The 19,677-nt window shown below is 37.2% G+C and overlaps 1 protein-coding gene across 1 annotated transcript; it reads left to right on the forward strand.

The window, feature by feature from the left end:
- Nucleotides 1-58: 58 nt before the first annotated feature.
- LOC127994569 (serine/threonine-protein phosphatase 2A 65 kDa regulatory subunit A beta isoform) lies at nt 59-17,973 on the forward strand. The gene is made up of 15 exons (XM_052591813.1): nt 59-271; nt 1,136-1,226; nt 1,355-1,455; nt 1,565-1,797; nt 4,595-4,742; nt 4,962-5,117; nt 9,864-9,978; nt 12,007-12,077; nt 13,086-13,220; nt 15,357-15,530; nt 15,735-15,795; nt 15,922-16,076; nt 16,393-16,535; nt 16,634-16,725; nt 16,930-17,973. Exons 1-15 carry the CDS (start codon nt 194-196, stop codon nt 16,944-16,946), a joined length of 1,770 nt encoding a protein of 589 aa, XP_052447773.1. The 5' UTR covers nt 59-193; the 3' UTR covers nt 16,947-17,973.
- The last annotated feature ends 1,704 nt before the right edge of the window (nt 17,974-19,677 follow it).

Raw genomic sequence — 19,677 nt, forward strand, 5'->3', positions numbered from 1 at the left:
AATGAAAAAGTGACTGCAGTTAGTGTGCTGGGCTGCTGGGGCGCGCGCATCTCGAGCTCGTGCACTGTTTTGTGTTTGCTGGGGCGCGTGCATCTCGAGCTCGTGCGCGGTTTTGTGTTTGCTGGGCTGGGAGCATAGACAGTGAAGAGAAACCCCGTAGCAGGAACTAGCTAAGCAGCCGTTAGCATCCAAGATGGCGGGAGCAGACAGCGACGACTCTCTTTACCCTATTGCCGTGCTAATTGACGAATTAAGAAACGAAGATGTTCAGGTAAACAAAATCCGCATTTTAACACCAACTTCTAGCTTGAGAAATAGACTCGAGCGCGTAGAGGCTTGTATAGACAGCAGTAACCAACAGCAACCAGTAAAGTGGGCCTGTCCTAGTTTAGCTAGCCGGTTAGCAACAAATGCGATAATCAGTTATCAAGACACTACGGGACTAACCTTATATATTAAGTTCATAGACTGATAAAGTCAAAAACGTGCCGTTAGACACACCCAAATGTATTATTATTAGGTGTGTGAGTGAAATGACTTAGTTTCGTGTGTAAGTTAAATACAGTGTGACGCAGAGCAGTTTGTGCGGTTGCTAACACGGCTAGTACGTTACTGTGATTTAACTGAGTCACTTAAATACTTAAATAGAGTATCACAACATTTCATTACTAGACCTTTTAAAGCACAAACTAAGTGTGACTCAAATGTTGAATACTTTGCAATGTGAACACATTACCTACACACTGACAGCGTTCATGTCATTTTATATATATATTATATATTTTGTTTTAAATGTGTAAAATACACCAATTGGTGATTATTAGCTACTGTGGCAATAAGGTGAGCTTATACTTTACCCCTTTACCCCTAAAAATACAAGACCCTACTGCTAAAAATTATAAGACTGGATTAAAAGAATATGAATCGAGAATAAATAAATGGTTTAGTTTTTTGGTCTCGGTGGATTGAAAATGTCATTATTCCTTTGGTCTGTCAGCTATCACACCATCATTTTAGAGTTTATTAGTTCTAAACATAGATCTATAATCCGTTTGGTCCCTCAGAAAGTCAGCTGCTTTGCTGTCAAATATATTGAGACTATCCACTTATAGATTTCTTTCCCTTTTCCCTGTAGTTACGATTGAACAGCATTAAGAAACTGTCCACCATCGCCTTAGCTCTGGGCGTCGAAAGAACACGCACAGAACTTCTGCCTTTCCTTACAGGTAAGTTTATTAAAACTTTTTTTTTTGCTGGCTTATTTCCCATCAAAAATGACTATAACAGATTTATTTTAGGTTTAGTAAACTCTTCTTGTGCATAACACTCAATTTCTCGTTTTCTGATTGATCAGATACCATCTATGATGAGGATGAAGTACTGCTTGCTCTTGCTGAACAACTGGGGAACTTCACCATGCTGGTTGGAGGCCCTGAATACGTGCACTGTCTCCTTGTAAGCTTTTTGACTTGATTTCATACTGAAATTGAATAAATGAAATAATTCAGAGTTTGAATTTGTTTGCTTGTTACTTGCTGATTTGTGTATTGTTGTTTTTTTTCAGCCCCCTTTGGAGAGTTTGGCTACAGTTGAAGAGACAGTGGTGCGAGACAAGGCTGTGGAGTCCCTGCGGAAGATCTCCCATGAACACTCTCCAGTGGACCTGGAAGTACACTTTGAGCCTCTGGTGAAGCGTTTGGCCAGTGGTGACTGGTTCACATCGCGTACTTCTGCCTGTGGACTCTTCAGTGTCTGCTACCCACGAGTTTCCAGTACAGTCAAAGCTGAGATCCGCCAGTAAGTTTAACATATTTAGGAGAAATGTTTTTCTATAAAACTAAATTTTTATTTTGGAAATGGTGAAACAACGAATACAAGATTGTTCATACCAAGAGCACGCTGAGAAATCGCTTTAATAAATTAATAAAAACAGATTTAAATTTAAAACAAGGTCTTTACCAGTGAAACTAAATAAAAGTATGCTATATAAATATTATTCCAAAATGTTAAAATCAAATAATGTTGGTGCGAATAAAACCAAGATGCAAAGTGTTTTATTCATCCAATAATTAAAAAAAAAAAATTAAGGTAATGATTCACATCTATATTTTTTTTACTTGAGCCAATGAAAGTAAATAACTAATGTCTCAACAACAAAAAATATAGATGTGAATCATTTCCCTAAAAATTTTAATTGGATGAAACACTTTTTTTCAGTTTGCTGCAGCAGGTTATTTTAAAATCAAATTCAGTCGATATAATTTTAAGGAAAAAAAAAAAAGATCCTATACAGAACTGCCGTTTACTTCTGGCTTTTCAAACATGTAAGTTCTACTTTACAAAAAAAAATAAAAAATCAGCTTTGTCACAGTTAAGTCCGTTTAGTTTCTCATCCAACATGTGAGAAGTTGAGCTGAACATCCCTTCACTGTCTACGCTTGTGCAGGGACAGGTACAGTAGCCTACGCTCGCGCTGGAAAGGGACTCTTATTTTATGCAGTCCGCTTCCTGCTATCTGTGCCTCAGACATGTAGCTCTGCACTTCCAGCGCTGATTGGCTGTGTCCTGTGCACAGATTTCGAAATTCTTCCACACAAATGACATGATAGCGAATGATTACAATGCAGTCTGTGCACGCGGGCGCATTTCCGGAAAAATCGGCCGAAAAAAGTAAAAAAACCGGCTGATTGCCGATCGCAGCCGGTTCCGATTTATGGCCGGTCAACCGGTTGCATCCCTACTTGAGTCGTGATCTTTAATCAGAAATTCTGCTGAATACGTAAATGTAGTTAAAAAAAAAAAAAACATTAATATAATAGTCATTTAATTTAAATCAGCATAAATTAAAAAATGACAGTTAAATACTGGCATTTAAATAGTATAACTGTTGTAATATATGGTGCTAGATAGGTGGGTGATCCTCAAAAAATATCAATTTTTTTTTTTAAGATTTATTAAAAAAATACAGTGCAAGAAATGCTTATTTTACATTAAAATCTTAAGTTTAGATATTAGATTTTTGTTTTGCATTACAGTGATGAGAATTTGGATTGAAAATGTGCTTAATTGTCATGAAAATGTCACAATGAAAAAAAAACGTGTTAAATCAGGCATAATTTACTGTAAGTGAACTAAAATGTATTTCTTTTGATTTGAATGAAACACTATCTGGGCATGTTTTAACATAATATTCACACAAGTATAAATGTGTATCAAATGCATTTACACTAGGGCTGGGACAACGCGTCGAGGTCATCGAGTCGACGCAAAATATGCGCATCGATTCGTCGACCTGTTTTTATTTCTCTAAAAAACGTTTGCAAAACGTTTACCTTATGTGCGCTGAATATACGCGATGGATCAACATTCTGTCCAACGTTATATAACCAATCCAGAGGTTTTTCTGCATTGATCTTTTTTTTGGCGGCTGACAAAGCCTTATTTGATCGGTGAGTGATGAGAGAGAGCCCCGGCTGGGCGCGCACACTCACAGTCTTCAAACAACACGAGCGCTTCTTGCTCTCTCTCTCCCTTGTGCATATTAATCAAAATCATTAAACACGGTAGAAAAAGGGCGAAATCCAAAGTTTCACGCGTGCTCACAGTCTTCAAACTACACGAACACTGTCTTGCGCGCGCTCTCTCTCTCTCTCTCTCTCTCTCTCTCTCTCTCTCCCTTCCTCCCTCCCTCCTGCATATTAACCAAAATCATTAGACACGATAGAAAAAGGGCGGAACGCCAAAGTTTCACGTGAAGCATTCGGAGATTTTTTTTTTCTCCATGACAGGCTGCTGGCTCCCACTGTTAATTATTTTTTTTTTTTTTGAAAAGTACTCTCTGTATTAGCTTAAAGCCCTCAAGTTTACATTGGTTACTGTATTCTTTCAATTGCTCTAAACAAGTATTTTGGGTGACCTTTTTATTGAAAGCTAGACATCAAGTTGTTGTTATTTTCATCTGAAAGAAGAATTTTTTTCAGTAAGCTAGGCCCTATGTGTTCAGTAAGCTTGTTTCAGTAAGCTATGTGTTTTCAAGGCTTCAAGGTTTTATTGAATGCTATCTCTATACAAGTGCAAAGTAATGCATTCTTAGTCAGTCTTTTATTTTGTAATTTTAAGAGCAATAAACATATATTGCAATGTTAAGGAATTCTTGTTTAGATCGAAATCGAATCGGTCTGAAAAAATTAATCGTTAAATTAATCAATGCATCGAAAAAATTATTGCTAGATTAATTGTTTAAAAAATAATCGTTTATCCCAGCCCTAATTTACACTTTTCACATCACTTCATTTTCTTGATGTGGCATATTCTTTGTATAAACAATATCAACAGCTGAAAAACAGGGTTCCAGCTGGCTTATATCTTACTGAGTCTTATACTTAATGAATAACACATTCTGACGTCAGACACATTTTTGTCTGTTATTATTATACAATTATTCACTCTCAGTGTGAATATTTATTTAGATTAAGCATAATTATAGTTACAGAGTGTAAATGTTAAAATAACAAGTGGAAAGGAAAATCACTACCTCATTGTCTTCATTTTCCGTTTAATTGGAAACGTTAACACATGTGTTGTCTCTTCTCAGGCACTTCCGTACCCTCTGCTCTGATGATACTCCCATGGTGCGCCGTGCAGCCGCCTCCAAACTGGGTGAATTTGCCAAAGTGTTGGAGCTGGAGTATGTCAAGAGTGACATCATTTCTCTCTTCACTGCATTGGCATCTGATGAACAGGTCTGGTTTCAGTAATACTTGCTAAAATATACACACTCTAATTCCATCTTTACTCAAACCACAGCATAAAGGCTCTGAGCACATGTTGCATGACAAGACCATTGGAGGCTTGAAAGGTTGTCACTGTGTTTATGTAACTTAGGGCTGGAGTAGAACTGAATGGTAAATATCAAAGTGTTTTCTTCTGACATCTAAATGCAAACATTTACATCACTGTAGGACTCTGTTCGTCTCCTGGCTGTGGAGGCCGGTGTCAGTATTGCCACTCTGTTGCCTCAAGAGGACCTGGAGGCTCTGGTAATGCCCACTCTACGCCAGGCAGCAGAAGACAAATCCTGGAGAGTTCGCTACATGGTTGCAGATAAATTCTCTGATGTAAGTGTAACTCGCCATCGCTTTGCTGATAGCGCAAATCTTACTACGCTGAATTGACACTCTACATTTCAACTATATTCTTTGTTGTATTTTCCTGTCAATATAATGGAGTTCATTTAGAATTATTTAGCTTTTTAAAACAAGCAGAAGATAAGCTGGTTTCTCAGGTAGTGGGTGGAGCTAATGTAATTTCATTGGATGGTGCTGATCTATTACCGTCCCTTTTTTGATTTTCAGCCAATCAGTTTGATGAACGCAAACAGTGTTATTTAATATTCACGAACCTGGCAGCTTATCAATTCCGTAGTGCATTGTATATTGTTAGTATGGTAGCAGGGCTCGACATTAACTCTTGTCCGCTTGTCCGGTACAAGTAGATTTTGTGAAGGGGCAAGTGAAAGAAAATTTTACTTGCCCGACTGGACAAGTAAACTGATCAAAATTTTAATAACAAACAATGAGAAGCGCAGCACCAAAACTTTGGTGATAATTAATCTGATTTTATTACTTTCAGTGTAAACTGTGACTAATAATGGATAATGTATTGACAGTATCGAGGTCACGTCAGTTTAGCCCCTTTCACACTGCACGTCGGACCCGCAATATTTCCGGAACATTGCCGGGTCGCAACCACGTCCTGGAATTGATCACCGAACCCGGGTCGGGGACCTAGTAACATTGGGGGGTTCGACCCGGGACGAGCGCTGTGTGGGACTCTTTTACCGGCTGTTTTGAAGGAAGATCAACATTCGCGAGGAAAACATGTGCAAACTGTAATGAAGAAGAGATCAGTTAGTTACTCACTTTCTACGCTGACGCCGAGACCGTTTGCTTGCTTCAGTGAAAGTATAACATTCCTAGCGTTGTCGACTCGTACATTACACGTCACGCGCTGATGTCATGTGTCGTTACGGGATCTTCAAGGGTTGTGTGTGAAAGCACGCACATATACCGGGTCATCACTGGCAGTGTGAAAGTGCCAAATCTAGTGACCAGGGACCAATTGCAGGAACACATTACCCCTGTATTTGCCGGAATGGCAGTGTGAAAGGGGCTTTAGAGGCTCATGCAGCCGGTCTGTCTCGTGGACAAATCAACACTATCAGTGCAACGGCACACACAAAGAAACAAACATGAACAAACATACTGCGGTAGAAATAATATAATATTCTATATAATAAGTGCAACATCACACGACCAGGAGTAATGTTTTCATGACTTTCAGCTCGATTCCAAATGTGATGTTGATTTTATACTTTAGTTAACTCAAGTATATATTAACGGACTTACGTTTTAGACACATTATGGATCGTTTTTGCTCCATTTAAAAAAAAAAATAGTTCTAAGCAAAGTAACAGCAGAACAGTCTTTCTTTAGTTACTAAATAATTCATTTTTGAACGAGTCAATGATTTAGTGAGCCGTTTATAAAAACAGTTACTTGCTTAATTTATTGAATGAATAAGCCGTTTTAATGAATCGGTTCGTGTCATCACGAAAGCATATCCTTTTCACGTGTTATTTAGCCTTGCCACTCGCCAATTTAACCATTCAAAAGACTTGAAAGCATTCAAACACAAGACACAGAAAAGCTGAACTGAGTACTTGTTACTCGCGCGCTGTGTTCGGTGTGTGCGTGGAGAGAGAGCCACGTCTCACAGACACTGAACCGAGCTCTCCTTTGCAAAGTTCTTCTTTTAAGTTCATCCTGCACCTGAACGAACAAAAACAAATCGCAGTTTAAACAAACAGAAAAGGATGTGTAAGAGCCCACTTCACCACCGCCGTATTCTGGTGTTCAGGCTCACGCAGAGAGAGGCGTCTCAAAACACTTGAACACCGAATTTGTCAGTTTTTGTTCTTGTAACCGACAAATACATACAAAATATGTCAAAATACCCGTCTTGGATAGTATGTTCGAAAACACTGTCAGTTATATCTTAAGTGAAAGTAAACGGTTGAGAAAAAAAATAGTATAAATCGTAAAGTGACCGTGCCTAATTTAGCTACTAAATAGTTTAAATGAAATTAATTTAAATGAAAGAAAATAATATTATATATATAAATATGTTGGGCTGTATGCGGCTCATGCGCACTTAACACATGCAAGTGGCTGTGAGTGGCCGTGACGGTATGTAAATGCATCATCATTCACAATGTACAAATTAAGCTTTTAATGTGATTTAATATATATATATATATATATATATATATATATATATATATATATATATATATATATATATATATATAAGCCTCAACAATCAATCATTCACCTCTCAGAGTAAAAAAAAAGTTACTTGTCCAGGGGAAAAGTCTTTTTTTTTTTTTTTTTCTTTTTTTTTTTGGCACAAATGTAATTTATTCTGAAGCAGTCTAATCAGTCCTCTATCAGGTATTACTTTAATTAGCATATTTTTTATATTTGGCTTAAATTGATTGCTGTTACACTTACAATATTTTCCTAAACTGATTAAATGTACAGGGCTGTATTCATAAAGAATCTTAATGTAAAACGTAGCTCCTAGTGACAATTCTAAGAAAACTCTTAGAAATGTGGGAGTTTACTCTTAAAATTAAAGAAAAAAAGAAAAAATCCTAGTAAAGAAAAAAGTAATTCAGAAAGCATCTTAACCCTTAAAAGAGGTCTTAAGGTCAAACTTGTTAGGAGCACAGATGAGGACTTTTAAGAGGCTTAAGAGTTTCTTTAGCAGAGGAGAAAATGGCAGAAAGATGAGAGGCAGAAGAAATGTGTTGCAGACAATGGATGACAGTGAGTTAATAAGACGGTATAGATAATTTATAATTTAATATATAAATGAAAGTAATCACTACATTACAATATTTGGCATCTGGGAAAATGCAACAATGCAATAGTGATGATTTGGGTCTGTCACAAACTTCTGTAAGCAGAGTGATCACAAACAATTACAGCACTTTCAGAACATCTTATTGTGTCGCAGTTCATTTCGTTTCACTGGACATTCCCACCTTGCAGGCTCAAAAAACTGCATTTATGAATATAGCAGGCTTATATGTGCGCACAAGCAGAGGGAATGAACCGTTAATAGTTTGTGCTATATGCTCCCATGTCTGCTTCTTGTGCCTTGCTGTGACACCCGGCCCGAGTTGTCCTTTAAGAATGGCCTTGTTCATCCACTAACTGGGCTAACAGTAAACCGTGTTCTTCTGTCCAGTTTGGCTTTCTCGCCCTTCTTGGTTTTGATTCCATGTTTGATACATTAAAACCAACATTCAAACCACCGCTTAAATAGGACAGCAATCACTGTAATTGGAAAGAGTGGAACAATTTTTATCATTCTAAGCCAATCAAATACCTTATAGGTAATTAAAAGCATAGTAAATAAAAGGATTTAGATACATATAATGTGTGTTTGTGTGTGTGTGTGTGTGTGTGAGAGAGAACGGTAAAATAGGAAAAATGACGCATGTAAATTCAAAGTGAGAATTAGAATAGACCCTATACTTAAAATCACTCTTTTTTTTCCTTCTTGGATGACCAACCAATAGCAGTCTTCAAAAGATTGTGTCATACATAGCAACGGGGTCAACCCCGCCTCCTCACTAAGATGAAAGTGTTTGTCTTTTCCTTACTCAGAGTTGCTCTCAGATCGGTCCCGAATCTCTTAAGCTATGACTCATACGTAAAAGTTTTAAGCTAAATTAAGAGTTTTCTGAGAGGATTCTTAGAATCTTTATGAATACGGGCCCAGGTCTCCAATTACGTTGAATTCTTACATTTGAACAATACATTAAGTTACAATAATAAGACACTATATGATTGTTACTATTCAATTTAAATCAGTATAAACAAACTCCATCTGTCCACTGCAGAGAAAACACAAAAGCTGCATCGAAAGTGCCATTTAGATGTATTTACTCAGACTGACTAATGAAGAAAGGTTCCATAAATTCAATTACTCAAAATGTAACACTTTGTGAAAAATAGATCCAAATCTGCAGTCTGTTGAAGCGTATTCTACTCCATATGTATGCTTTACTAGTATGGCAAATTTGCTGATATATCAAAGGTGACAAAAGCTTCAATCTCGTTTTGTAAATTTGGCAATATAAGCCGAGTAACTACTCTCACAATTTATAAAAAAATTAACTTTTAAAGACTGATTAAAAACGACTTAATCTTGTGTGGTTCATGAATATTGTTTCAGCAGTGGCAGAGCTCTACCACTGAATAGCGATGCAGCCGTCACTTCTGTGTGATGTGAATTTGTGCACCCTTTAACTTTGTTTTATAGTGCTGATTTTATATAATATACCTGGAAGCCTCTTCCCTACTAAGGTTCAACAGCTGGCTCACAGTTTCAGGATGCCACCTCATTAGAGTTGACTGGTCTTTATAATCCTGTTGTGATGCTCATTGTTGTGCAACTTGACCTAAATGCAGTTCCTTTCAGTATTATTTTGTCATGTCATGGGATGATTTTGGATTATCCTGAGCCACTTGAAATGTTGGATATTTTCAAGGAAACAATGCAGTTAAAAATACCTAGCAAAATCCTGGGTTAAAAAGCAATGAGGAAAGGCATTTTGATCTGCTTTTAGAAAGGAGAATTATGTACCACATCTCATGAAAGATGCTAGAATAGCCTTGATTGTATCCTAGCATGCACCGGAAGTGCCTTTGTCCTTGAATCTGCAGGAAACACTGAAGTGCTACTGCGAAATGGAAATGTGAAGTGACATACTTGTCTCTGTGAATTTACAGCTGCAGAAGGCTGTGGGTCCAGAAATCACAAAGAATGACCTAGTGCCAGCCTTCCAGAATCTTCTGAAAGACTGTGAGGCTGAGGTTCGTGCTGCTGCTGCAAATAAAGTCAAAGGTGAGAGAAGACGCTGAAGCAGCCATCTGCTAGTAATGTCACCAAGTACCTCTGCTATTAATTTGCATATTACGTTTAAATAGGCTAAATTAAGCTGCACAAGTCGCATAGGTCAAAATTACGTTGTTGAGAGAAAGTGTATGTCAAATTTTATTACATTACGAATAATGTGAAATACTGGGATTTTAAATATTCAGATTATATATATCAGGGTTTCCGTTGTCCGGTAATTGCCGGACATTGGCCGGAAAAAAAATGAAATGTCCGACAAAATTAAATCTCTCCGGTCAAATTGTCCGAATAAAATTGCCTAATAATCCCGCCCCCCCTAACACAATCTGAATTTGAGAATAAGCCTAAAATGTATAAAGCAAAAATACACCGAACTTTGGCTATGTTATGAAGGAACAGGCTCGTTTGAAAGTTATTAAACATTATTACATGGCTTGGTTGCATTCCAATGTGGAATGCGGTCTGTTATTTCTTGATATCAGACCGCTGCGAAGCACTAGCGGCGCCAGGATTTTGATTGTAGGTGTGCCTCCAGAAAACTGGATGGGCCAGTTAAAATAAGCCAAAAAAAATAAAAATAAAATAAAAACGGGTTCCCATTTCATCTCCGTTTCAGCGCTTTTCTGGGCACTGAGGACAGCGACTCAGTAGCCTACCTGAATTTAATGTGTAATTAGCATAGGTAAAAAAAAAAATTCGTTTTAAATTGTTAAAAAGACATTTCAAGCTTTCTTAAGATATATTTCATGTCTGTGAGGCCTACGCTGAGTTTCGTAAAATTAGGATGAGATGCACTCCAGTTTACTAGCAATGCAAGTGGCCGCGAGGGCGCCTGCATCATTAGGCCTGTCGTCTGCTATATTTGCTTCTTATGTATTAAATCCAGGCAATTGGTTGATAAAAAAATTATAAAAATTAAGATACAATTTATACAAAACGAAATTCACTTCAAAAAAGTATTTCTAAACAAAACTTAAGTGGTCAAAATCATGTCTGACCCGATCCATGTCTCTCGATATTGCGCATCTTATCTTACTCGTGCGGTTCACTTTTCATAATCAACATAAATTAAAAAATAACATTATAATATTTTAACAAATATTAAACTAAATAAGCTTATTTAATGGCTACAACATGTATAGTAGACCTAGAATCTCTATTTGTACAAATTGCTGCACATTCATTTCATTCTGAATTTTGCACACATAAGTTGAAAGGCATTTGTTTGTGCATGCATGTAAAACATATCTGCAACTTTTATCAAGTTCACTGATAATTATGCGTGCATTTATGAATTATTATCTTAATCTATAATGAAACAAGGACGAAACACATGCTTTGTTTGTTTAGAATGGAATGGATCGCAAATAGATCCAAATGAAGAAATGAACCATTTACATATTGAACATATGAACATATTAGTAATATGCATTGCTAAGAACTTCATTTGGACCACTTAAAATGTGGTTTTCTCATTGTTTATCACAGCTGATCACGGTTGGAAGTCAAATGGCTTTGTGCACCATTGAGAAAGTGATTAGCTACACCTGATTGAGTTTACAAGTCATTTTTAGGAGAGGTGATCCATTTTCCAACTCGGTGGTGAATAATTTTTTTCTTTACATGTTGTCATGACATATCTTTCACGTGACGTTATGAGTAAATAACACTGGATAAAGCAAAAGCTGTGTCCATTTTCTTTTCAGGCTTGATTAGGTTTCACAAAAATTGACACGTTGTGAAAAATACTGTAATTTATATACATAATTAGTATTTGCTGAAATTGCCTCTTGTGTAATTTTCTAGCTTAATATTTTGTCATATAAACAGCTTTTTCGTTTGTAGCACTCTTTTCAAACTGTGGTTCAAAGACTGAATGTGTATTTTAAAGCTCCATCTAGTCTGGAGTTAATTTGTAAAATGGCTTTTAATAGTGTTTTTCTCTGATAATCATGAAATGACTACTGAAATGTTTGTATTGTGATTACCCTCAATGATTATTTTTCTTGTCCTCAGAATTCTGTGAAAATTTGCCAGAGGACAGTAGAGAGACTATCATCATGACTCACATTCTCCCCTGTGTTAAGGTAAAATTATTTTTCACTAAGCACTTATCGACATCACTTCAATCTGTCCCATTTCAGAGTTGTGCATCATTGTTCCAGTGCTAATCACATTTAATTGGTGCACAGTTCCAATCCTGGTTCAGTTACTGGCAGATAACTCTCGAGTCAGCGTCTGTTCTCTTAGCATCTAAGACTTAAACAAGATCAGATTAACAGCCTGTCATTGTGTCTATGCTCTGACCTACTACCTGCAGCAAAACTACAATACTTGTCTGCTCTGGATTGCTTTTACTGTGTATCAGTCACTGTATTCTTCTGTGTTGTAAGAAGCATAGTGTTCTGGTGAAAATGACTAAACCTCTGTTATCAAGGTTTTCTTGCTAGCTAATATATATATATTTTTTAAATGTGTTATTTGTTTTGGGTATGTAATATTTAGTGCATATTTTTGCCCAATACAGGGAATTTAGTACAATACAAAAGTTCATTGATTTTTCTTTTTCTTTCATTTGAAACCAGAAAGAAGTATTCCAACAGCAAGATTAAGTCTAACATCTAACCAAAAAAAGCTTGAGATTTGTAACATTTGAGTTACAAACAAACTTGAAACAATAAATCAGTACCAAAACGCAGTCCTTCCCACCGATAGCCAAAATAGATCTGCCAGTGTTATATTGAAATTTGCCATTGTATCCCTACTGCTTTTATGGTTACATGGTCTATATACTAATACTCTCTGGTAGGATCAGTTGAAAAATACTCAAGATCCAGTATATATGGATACTAGGGCTGTGAAAATAATCAAATGCGATTTTCATTTGCATCTCGTCAGTAAAGCTGGTTCTGTGATTAGTAGTAAATCTCCAGCACATGCTTTCAGATTTTAATACACATAACCTAGCTATGCAATATTGTGTTCATAATCACAGGCAATTCATTGTCCCTAACTGATACCTGTGAGATTATTTGAGAGTTGTATTGAAGCATTGATATTCATTGACGATGTGTTTTTTGTTCCTCTGTCAATAGGAACTTGTCTCAGACACTAATCAGCATGTGAAGTCTGCTCTGGCATCAGTCATTATGGGTCTCTCCACCATTTTAGGCAAAGACAACACCATTGAGCACCTGCTTCCCCTTTTCCTGGCCCAACTCAAAGATGAGGTAAGCCTGCAATGTTTGTGTGTGTGTGTGTGAGAGACAGAAAGGAAAGGTCTGGCTGAGGTAATTTGCGTCATGTTCCAGTCACAGATGATACTTCTGTGCAACTGCTCACTTTGATCCTGTCGAGGTGAGGCATTGCTAATGCTAGCCTTTTAGTGGAAAGCAGAAAGCATTGAAGTGAGAGATGAATGAATCTCGCGTCTCATCTCTTTATTTACTGGGTTTTTTTTGTTGCTTGCTGCTGTCTGTATTGCGATCACTTTTCTTTAAGCTGCTTGGGATAAGTCTTTGAAAATCGTCAGTCACACAGACTACGCAAACTAAATGGAACAAAGCCACCTGGACTGCAGTGTGCATTGATCCATGTTTTAAGACAGGAAGCAGTTTTCTATTCTGTGTCAGTTCTTGTGCGGTTGCTCTGCAATAATAATAATAATCCTGTTTTCATAATAGTCAGCCTATGTATTTTGACAAAAAACTAATTTTTATGCTGTGCAATAATACACTGGTATTACAGGGTTAGAAATTAACCTTTTTTTCCTTGGTAGCACTGGTGCTCCAAACTTCAAGAAGTTAGGTGCACTAAGAAAAATTAAGGAGCACCCACTGAATATTAAGAAGTATCACAACTGACAATTGAACGGGAGGCTGGCAACATCCTAATGGATTAAAAGCTTCAACAATTGAATCTAGTCCCGAATTCTTTGCCACATACTTGGCCCCGCATTTCTTGTTGCATCAATCTTTCATGGCCAATTCCGTTTGCTGATGTTTTAGAAGCGAGTAAGCTGATTCTTATAGCCGAATGTTACAATATATCATTAGCTTTTTTTTTTATGCAAGAGACACAAATATGACCGTGAACAAGCAGTTTGTTTGCTCTATTACGGTCTGTATCTGTAACCATATAAAACAGACTACAACAGGATTTTATTCATGATCCAAACAAAGATGTTGCATGCATGAAATTCTGCTACATAAAATATCTGCACTGTGCAAAAACAGCACGTCTGAATGAAAGTGCTGATTCACACTCTGACAGCAGGTGGCACTGATGGAACAGCAGCAATAGAGCATTTCCTTGCTGCACTGCTTTTTTTATATATGCAATATACGGAGGCAAAATGAGAAGAAAAAACATAATTTCAACTTTTCTCAAGACTGTCAGTTCCCCTCAGAAATACATTCATTTAAACATCCACCACCAATACAGTATTTAGGATTTTCTTTGTATAATCCGCACATTGTGAACAGTGAGCTTGCTCTGTCTGCTACAGTATTTTCTTACTTTTGCATCCATCTTCAGCGTCTCTGGCATCTGTTAACGGCCATTTATAGACTTCGTAGTATTTCCATGCAAATGTCATTTTGACAGATGATTTCAATGCAGTTTGTGCAATTCAGGAACTGAGACAGGCTGAATTAAAACAAAAACCATTTGGAGCAAAAACTGGTCAGTTCCGAGTTGGCTCCCTGACCCCGTCAAGTGACAGAGTGCAGTGAAAATCAGTAGTTGACACTAATATAACGAATCCAAGATATGCATTAAAGTTAATAATGAACCGGTCATTGTATCGGCTCACAGCAGGCACATATTGTGTAGTAATTTGCAAACGTTTGGCAGAGAAATGAAGACAACAATCATGTGCATATGCGACCAAAACGATCACAGTTTAGAGCTCTGTATTTAATGGTTAACATTCTTGCTGACTGCATGCAGAGATTAACATACAGTGCAATATGCTTTTTTAATTGCAGACAAATTGCTTGATTGGGACCGTTTAATGAATCATTTGAACCTTTTGGTGAATCAGTTTGAATAGAGAAACCAAGTGAAAAAAGAATCTGAAATATTATTTGTTGGGAAAAAAATTGAAAGTTATAGTATTTTTTTGTATTTATATATTGTTATAGTGACTAATTGTTTTATTTTTAATTTTAGTAATGTGCTTTTATCATTTACATTTTTCGTTCCTCTTTAGAGTTAATTTTTGTTTTAGCTTTAGTATTTTATTAAGTTGCACATTTTTGCATCACACAAATGTTTTTTCCATTTAAACAAAAAATATTTTTAATACCGTAGTCATATTATTTAGCATGTTATCTCTAATGTTAAAATTTGTATCCTTCCTGTAGTGTCCAGAGGTTCGCCTCAACATCATCTCCAACTTAGACTGCGTGAACGAGGTGATTGGAATCCGCCAGCTCTCCCAGTCTTTGCTTCCAGCTATTGTTGAGCTAGCGGAGGATGCCAAATGGCGAGTGCGACTGGCAATCATTGAGTACATGCCCCTTCTGGCTGGACAGCTGGTGAGTCCCGATCGTCAGTGTCCCAGAATGCTTTATCCTGATATAGGGTTCGAAATGTTCCATTGGTCAGTTCTTATTCTTCAGTCCCTCTTAACAGTTTAAAGCATTTAACGAATAAGACTGTTAGTTTATTGCTGCCTTGTCTTGTAAGCTAATCAAACTAATAAGAGGTATACTTTTTCCTTCTCTTTCTCGTGCTTCCAGGGTGTGGAGTTCTTCGATGAGAAACTCAATTCTCTGTGTATGGCGTGGCTCGTCGACCATGGTAGGTTACTTTTAAGGAAAGCTCACTATTTTTAAAATGTTCAAAATGTAACAAAATTAGAAATGGCTGTTATAATGTGTTGGAGTCTGTCAGGAGACTTAACACTTTGGTCTCTGTGATCTTCAGTATATGCCATCAGAGAGGCAGCCACCGGTAACCTGATGAAGCTGGTGGAGAAGTTTGGAGCAGAGTGGGCACAGAACACCATTGTGCCCAAAGTGTTGGGCATGGCTAATGACCCCAACTACCTGCACAGGATGACTACCCTCTTCTGCATTAATGTGAGTCACAGCTTCTCAGCTTTAACTGAGTCACAGGAATGTATGGGCTGGCGCTGATGCTCTACATGGAAAAGAGCAGTTCGACGAACATTTTGACCTTAAAATATATTCAAATCTGTCTCGTATTCTCTTTGTAGAATGGTGCATCATCCATGAAATAGTATTTGACTGCTATCAGTTTTCATGATATTAGATTTTCACTACATGATTATCATGACCTAAAGAATTTACAATGATGATATCATTGCAATCTATAAAAATTGCGGTGGCAAAAATAATGGAAAAACCCCTTTATGTGTGTAACTGTCTGTTTTAGGCCCTGTCAGAGGTGTGTGGACAGGAGATTACCACCAAACACATGCTCCCTGTAGTTTTCAAGATGTCCAATGACCAGGTAGCCAATGTACGCTTCAATGTGGCCAAGTCTCTTCAGAAGATTGGACCCGTGCTGGACAGCAAGTATGTGTTCATCCGCATTTATATAACACTCACATTTCTCTCAATGTGACTCACTTCAGCATTACGTCTCTCATTTTTTATATTTTTTTTCATTCTAGCTGTCTGCAGACGGAGGTGAAACCAGTGCTGGAGAAACTGGCATCAGATCAAGACATGGATGTGAAATATTTCGCTCAAGAGGCCATCAGTGGTGAGTTCTGCAACGGCTGCTCTTGAGTGTTGTGCAACTAGTGACGCAAACCAACAAGCTACCATCATTCTTAAATACCTGCATCGGTGCAAACTGATGACTCACAATTATGTAACACTTCAGTTAAAAAAACAAGACAAATATGTTTATTTTAATATGACGAAACAGACAGGTCTGACACTTCTTATTGCTCTCTCCCTACAGTTCTTTCCCTGGCCTAATGTACCACCTTTGCTGAACGTAAGACCCATCTCTCAAGTTGACCTCCATTGTATTTATTGACATCTTGGATCGTCCACTGGACTGTTTATGGAAAAACAATGTGTGCCGTTTCCTCTCCATAAGAAATGATTTAGGGATACTTGGCTTCTCTAAGTGTTTTGTTCAACTCTTCACCAAACAAACCATCTTGATCTCTTCATTCTCACCCCCAATCTTGAATCTCTGTGTATCTTCATTCACTAACCCCCTGGGGCCACACACTTAGATGGTGTTTTACTGTCCGCATAACAAAATAATAAAGCATCATAGGATTAGAAAAATATAGATGTTTTGAGGCATCAGTTGTCCAGATTTAATGTCATTCATCTGATCTGATGGACTGAATCAATTTTGCTCTTAGTGCCGATTTTAAGAGTTGACCCATGCATGCACACAGCATGACAGAGGGGCGAATCACTACTGCATCTATCATTGATTACTGTTCCTGTGCTCTGTCTTACACTGATTGTTGTTGAACCAAGACCCAATAAAGCACTAGCCGTATGTCCGTCCAAAGCGGGCTCCGATACTGTTCCTCTATTCTCAAAACTTATATTCTTAAAGGGACCATGACAGATTTCCATCTGCTTCCTGTAACTGTTATTACCGTGGATGGGTGTTCCAAAACGGCCCGTTTTATCTTCAGAAGGCAAGCGTCTCCATTCTGTGCCATTGACCGTGTTGCACATTTTCTCTTTTTGTTGTGTCCTTTATATGAATGCATCTGCATGCCTCTTGCACACAGGTTCCATAGACGGTCAGTATATTGAGAAGCTCATTAATCACAGGGCATCTTAAACTCTCTCCCTTAACACATTGCTTTTGCCTGTGATGTTGACTGTCTGATTCTTCAGCTTTAGAGTGCAGTCAGTATAGTAGTATCTTCTATGTTATGAGTGTCATTAGAATGTGCTTTGGGTTTTATATGAATATGGTCACATTGCCCTTGATAGAAGGAAACTCAATAAAGAACGTTATATAACCCCATTTCACTGTGTGTGGACTTTCTGTAATCCATCAGGTCATATACAGTAAAACGCAATATAGCATGAGGATGTGTCTAAGCTGGGAGTGGATTGCAGGAGATGTTTATTGAAGGAGGCATATAATGAGAAATCAAACTCCCGTCATCTTTGGAAATGAGTTTTTACAGTAGGTTTTCATAGTGCTCTAAACTCTCAGAACTCGAAACTTCTTTCCTTGTCCAGAGGGGGGAAAAACCTAAACTATAAAAACTAAACTAAACTGCAAAAGCAGCTGGTTGAATGTCTGAAAATTACTCCTGTAATTCATTAAAGCAGCTACCAGGAACTTGATTTATATTTTTTTCCAAAAGGATAATACATAAGAAATACATAAGATTTCATATTAATACTGTTGTTTTTAATTTGGCAAAAAATAAACAAATATCATGGTTATCACAATAATATTAAGCAGAACAACTGTTTTTGATATTAATTACAGTAAATGTTGCTTGAATATCAAATCGGCATAATGATTTCTGAAGGATCATGTGACACTGAAGACTGAGGTAATGATGCTGAAAATTCAGTTCTTGCATCACAGGAATTAATTACATTCTTAAATGTATCAAGATTGAAAAGCAGTTTTTCATGGTAATAATATTCCACAATACTGTTATTACAGTTTTTTTGTTATACAAATAAATTATGACTTGGAGAGTAAAATAGAAAATTAAATCTATGCAAATGTTATGTTAATCATATATTACATGTACACGAAGTATAGTTTTACAAATTGGTGTTTTTAATATTAAGGAGAATTTTCACACTTAAAATGTCTGGATCTAAATCAAATGTATTTATTTCTTATTTTAAATAGCACTGTAGGGTTGTGTATAATATGAAGCAACAAGGCTGTTTAAATAATATTGTTTTAATATGTTGTTAAATGTATTTTTTTCCCCTTTCCTCTTTTTGATTGTACGGTCACAAAACTGTAGAGAAACGCACTATATGATGAGAAATGAAGTCTGTCAGCCTCAGCAGCTCTTTAAGAGACCCGTCACCTCGCAGAATTGGTAGACTCAGTTTAGTAAATAAACTAAAGCCTGTCATGCGCAACTGCTAAAATAATTAGATTTTCTTATTCATTTGGAAAACTGCATTCAATTCAAGATCTCATCACTAAAGATTATTAATTTTTTTAAACCGCTACACAGCTGCCATGCAAGGTCTAACAGGCTGAGAGAGCCGTCATGGCTTTGAGCGTTTGTTCCGACAAGGCTGTTTTCTCTTGAGTCTGAATGGAGGAGCTGATGCTGTCGTGCCTGCTCGTGAACAGTGTACAGCTGGAACATCACGACTCGCCCTTTTGAGTGTCAGCGCCATTCTACCCAGATTAATCATCAAGGGAAATTAACAAGCTTTACACAACACCCCTGTTCATTCAGCAGCTATGTATACAGTTACATTTCACGCACGGTGGCTGTTCCGGGTTTACATAATTTTTGCAACATTTCTCCATCTTATATTACAATCTCAGGTGAAAACCTGCCTGCATCGACATATTTACAGCTTTATCGTTCCAGGTTCAGTTAAAGGCATAGTTAAGCCAAAAATAAATATTTTGCCATTTTCTCAGCCTCATGTCGAGTTTCTTCTGTTGGGCACAATATATTATTAAATGTGGTAACCACAGTTTATAGTCACTGAAAAACAACAACAACAA

The sequence above is a fragment of the Carassius gibelio genome, chromosome A5 (assembly GCF_023724105.1).
Source record: "Carassius gibelio isolate Cgi1373 ecotype wild population from Czech Republic chromosome A5, carGib1.2-hapl.c, whole genome shotgun sequence".
Classification (NCBI taxonomy): Eukaryota; Metazoa; Chordata; class Actinopteri; order Cypriniformes; family Cyprinidae; genus Carassius; species Carassius gibelio.

Coding starts and splice junctions, on each gene's coding strand:
- LOC127994569 (XM_052591813.1), top strand. CDS start 194: ATGGCGGGAGCAGACAGCGACGACTCTCTTTACCCTATTGCCGTGCTA. Junction 13,221..15,356: donor TGGCCCAACTCAAAGATGAG/GTAAGCCTGCAA, acceptor TCCTTCCTGTAG/TGTCCAGAGGTTCGCCTCAA. Junction 15,531..15,734: donor CCCTTCTGGCTGGACAGCTG/GTGAGTCCCGAT, acceptor TCGTGCTTCCAG/GGTGTGGAGTTCTTCGATGA.